The sequence below is a fragment of the Octopus bimaculoides genome, chromosome 11 (assembly GCF_001194135.2).
Source record: "Octopus bimaculoides isolate UCB-OBI-ISO-001 chromosome 11, ASM119413v2, whole genome shotgun sequence".
Taxonomy (NCBI): domain Eukaryota; kingdom Metazoa; phylum Mollusca; class Cephalopoda; order Octopoda; family Octopodidae; genus Octopus; species Octopus bimaculoides.
In genome coordinates, this window is record NC_068991.1 from 63,053,326 (window position 1) to 63,058,293 (window position 4,968).

The 4,968-nt window shown below is 35.6% G+C and overlaps 1 protein-coding gene across 1 annotated transcript in view; it reads left to right on the forward strand.

Moving 5' to 3' along the window:
• LOC106870592 (tubulin alpha-1 chain) overlaps window positions 1-4,968 on the forward strand; it is a 164,024-nt gene that overhangs the window by 158,697 nt on the left and 359 nt on the right. The window contains exon 4 of the mRNA XM_052971994.1: window positions 3,345-3,482. Coding sequence (XP_052827954.1) covers window positions 3,345-3,482 — 138 coding nt within the window. The remainder of the gene's footprint in view (window positions 1-3,344; window positions 3,483-4,968) is intronic.

A 4,968-nucleotide genomic window follows, 5' to 3' on the forward strand; every position in this document is an offset into this window, starting at 1 on the left:
GTATTGTGTGTGTGTGTGTGTGTGTGTGTGTGTGTGTTGCAGTTTTGGTCCTGGTGCACCGGATGAGAAAATATGTGGTGATTAATATATGGCGGTAGTGTATAAGAATTGAGTGCGATTACAAGATATGGTGTAGACAAGTAAAAATGAAGAAAAGTGCAAACATCATCATCATCATCATCATCATCATTATTATGGCTTTCTTGTACTAAGGACTGAACTTATTTCTGACCGAATCTATGTGGATAGCAGGTTACTCCCTATAAACCTTAGATATCCACATGATTTCAATCAGCTACCAAGAGCTCGAAACCCTTGTAATCATCTTCACCTGTCCCTCTAGAGCAGGGGTTTTCAAATTGTGGTCCGCGGACCACAGGGGGTCCGCAAGGACAAGACAGGGGGTTCGTGGACAGCAAATACTTTTTATGGGCAATTTGATTTTATATATGTTTTTTAATAGAAATCTTTTAATTGACAATAAACCTATTTGTTAAATACTATTAAATAAATAAATGTAAAAATATATGTTATTTTAAGCAAATATTTATGTATAAATTTCATAAGCGTTTATAAGGGGGTCCCTAAGGTAAAGCCTGAAATATAAAGGGGTCCTCAAGTCAAAAAGTTTGAAAACCCCTGCTCTAGAGGATATTCCATCCTAATCACCTCTATGTGATCGTCTATGTCACGAATCACATTCCTAAACGCATCAATTATCACATGTACAACCATTAGAGATTTCATGTTCCAAATCCTCACAATCTCAGATCTTAAGAGATTGTAGTTTTTCAATTTGTCGTCTACTTTTTCTCAATCCTACAATCAAACGGACATATGAATCAATCAGTCTACAAATTCGGTTTTCCTTGTCTATTACTGTAATATCTGGTTTGCTATGTTCCATTTTCTTATCCGTTTGAATGGGATGATCCCTCAAAATCTTGCACCTTTCCTTCTAAAGTAGTCGTTCCACCCGATGACTGTACTATGTTCGAAAGTAAATTATCAATGGACGGATGCGTAATTGTGAAGTATAATTTTTAACTACGCGTCCACTCACGAGGTTTTGGTCGGCCCAAGGTGTCACACAGTGGGACTGAACCTGGAAACATGTGGCTGGAAAGCAAGCTTCTTACAACACAGCCACTCCTGCGCCTGGTAAAGCTAAGTCGAACAGAAGCAGAAGACCAGATAATAACTCAATATTCCATCAAAAGACATAGCAGTAAGTTACGAGGGACAGATATCATGTAAGTTCATAGGATCATACAGCGGCGTTGGATGCAAACTCAAATTGTACTAATTATATTGCCCTCGAAAGAATGGAAGACAAAGTCAACCTCAGCGGTATTTGAACTCAGCACCTAGTAAGTCGGAAGAAATACTGCAAAACATTTTCCTCGGCGGACAAACAGCTCTACCAGTTCACAGCCGCATTCTGGTAAAATGATTCCAACCAAAATGCGACATGAAAATAAAAAATAGGTTTGTAGTTGTGGTATAGCCCCGAGTCAGACTTTATGCAGTTGAATGGCTGACAAGCGACAACATAGAAGATACCTCATTCGTTCAAGTGGTTGTAAGTTTCATTTGATGGAAGTGAAACCATCAGCGCTTCCGGTCGGTCCTTCGTGTCTGAGGTTTTGTGTTACTGTTTCGAACTAAAGCGGCTCTAATCAAACAGCCAATGTGCTAGATAGATAGACAGATAGATAGATAGATAGATAGATAGATAGATAGATAGATAGATAGATAGATAGATAGATAGATAGTTAGATAGATAGATAGATTAAAGTGAACAGACAGACAGGCAAATACACAAATACATACAGGCTTGCATACATACTCGCATGCATACATACATACATACATACATACATACATACATACATACATACATACATACATACCTGCAATACTAGGTGAAAAGAAACATTAAGATTTATAAGCTACTGTATTTGAACAATACGCTTACAGTCAGATTGAAAATAAAGATATATTGCATCAAAGACTTTCTGCAAGTAATGCACCTAGCGCTTGTCTGAATATGCACATTGCAATTTATTCTCTGTGTGTGGTTAAGTAGTCTGTGTCATATATCTAAATATTCTGAACTGCGCAATAATCAAGTATGCTGCAATTTGGTGCAGTAGACACAGAAGTATTAAAACATACATATAGACACATAGATATACGTATGTATGTGCATATATGTGCATAAAAACACACATGTGTATATGTGAATGCATTTGTGTACGTTTGTACGTTCACTACTGTATTTATAAACACACATGTGTATATGTGTATGCATTTGTGTACGTTTGTATGTTCACTACTTCATTTATAAACACACATGTGTATGCATTTGTGTACGTTTGTATGTTCACTACTGTATTAATAAACACATATGTGTATATGTGAATGCATTTGTGTACGTTTGTATGTTCACTACTGTATTAATAAACACACATGTGTATATGTGTATGCATTTGTGTACATTTGTATGTTCACTACTGTTTTTATAAACACACGTGTGTATATGTGAATGCATTCGTGTTTGTTTGTATGTTCGCTATTGTATTTATAAACACACATGTGTATATGTGAATGCATTCGTGTACGTTTGTATGTTCACTACTTCATTTATAAACACGCATGTGTATGCATTTGTGTACGTTTGTATGTTCACTACTGTATTAATAAACACATATGTGTATATGTGAATGCATTCGTGTACGTTTGTATGTTCACTACTGTATTAATAAACACATATGTGTATATGTGAATGCATTCGTGTACGTTTGTATGTTCACTACTGTTTTTATAAACACACATGTGTATATGTGTATGCATTTGTGTACATTTGTATGTTCACTACTGTTTTTATAAACACACATGTGTATATGTGAATGCGTTTGTGTACATTTATATGTTCACTACTGTTTTTATAAACACACATGTGTATATGTGAATGCATTTGTGTACGGTTGTACTTTCACTAGTTTTTAATTATTTCATTTCTTCCTTTGACTAAGGAGCTGGTTTCTAACCAAGATACAAATGTCCATCGTTGGAAAATGCAATGTTACACTTTAAACTTGAGCAATGTCTTCCATATTCTTACTGTTACACTTACAGATTTTATTTGTAATGTGCGAGTTAGTTGACTGGTGTATTTTTCTGAAAACCCTCACTTATTCAGATTGTCACATAGGCATTTACTCACAAAACCAAGGGCACCAATAATTCTTGGTATAAATTTGAATTTTTAATCTGGATATCGAACCTGGGTGTTTCGAAACAGATGTCCTTAATTATGCTTTTTTCTCCTTGATTTTCAGAGATCTTCACATCAGAAGGACCGTTGACCTCTATGACGGTACATACTTCTCCTTGTCTGTCCCAAACAATAATATCGGGCCCGTTATGTTTGTAATTGATGGGAGTATTCCACCAGTATTCCATGTGTTGACGTTTGCGTAAGTATTCAAAAACAAGGGGATACTCTATATTTAATCTTTTATTTCCCGAATGGTATTGTGTATTGTTTTCGTGGCAACATCGTGTCGCATTGAGATATATATGCATTTATGTATGTATGTATGTATGTATGTATGTATGTATGTATGTATGTCTGTATGTATGTATGTATGTATGTATATGTTCATAACCAAGAAAATCCTTTCTGCGTGTTCCCTGTAGTTTGACGTTTGTCTTTTATGTCTCGGAGATTAACCAGATTAGTAGTTTTATCCTTTGTAGGCCTTGGGGGTGAGGTTTATTAAGCCAATATTGGAATAAAATCCGCATTTACAGCGAAAACACATAACTACAGAATCAGGATCCGGTGCTACTCTTGCTTTTCGTGCAACCCTCCTCTTTTAAGTTTCTCTTATCATTTCTGCTTCTGAGTTCTGTACCCAGGAGTACACAGCACTGCGCTTCAGTGAGCGATTTTGAGCGAGCTTGAGCGAAATGTTCCCGGGTAGATTGTTTCAAATTATACTTCACCGAAGCCATCTTGAAAGTACTTTCGATTATCCACTTTGGTCCACCACGTGACTAACAGCAACTCCTAATTCGACAAAGAAAATCTGCTTGTAGTGGTTCTCAATGGGATCCATATGGTCCTCGATGAGTCCATATAAGATTTTATTGTTAAAATTTATCTGCAATAAATCGGCTATCCTTCTACAATATACAAAATATTTTAACATATTTTTGATACAATACTAGATAATATTTGATTATAAAAAATATAATAGGATTTTCTTTTAAACATCGAATGGCAATAGGGGTCCAGTAGAGTACAATAGGAATCAAAAAATGGTTGAAAAACACTGGTTAGGGAGTCTGGAGTCGGACATACGCGATACATGTCCACTCCAACGCCGATGGAATTTACTTGAGGAAGCATACATGGTTAACAAATTAGATTTTCCTAATATGTATCCAAGCAAATCTTTTTTGATTGTGCACTGTGGTTTATATATGGTAACAATAGCCCGTATATATTTTATTTCGATAATAATGTCTTCTTCAATAACTTTCATCTTTAATTGCCATTAGACATAAAACAGCAAAAGTTAGCAAACCCATTCGTATGTGTTCTTATACATATTTAATATCACCATTTCCGATCGTGTATAGATTCACTACCATTATATAAACTGATTTATGCATCGAGGTATGTTTTGTTTTGCGTCTTCAGGAATATGCATTCACACCTTTACTTATCTATCATTTTCCTTCCCATGCTCCCTCCCTATATATATATATTTACAGAAAACAAAAGATGAAGACAGGTGTAGGAACAGCAAGCAGGTGCATTAGGTTGACGCTCGGAAAGAATGCAAAAATCTTTTAAGTTTCGAGCCTACGCTCTTCGACAGAAAGGGTCAAGAGGGAAAAAAACAGAGAAAATGAAAAAAAAAAAAAGAACAGAGAGAAAAAGTATGTGCAAGA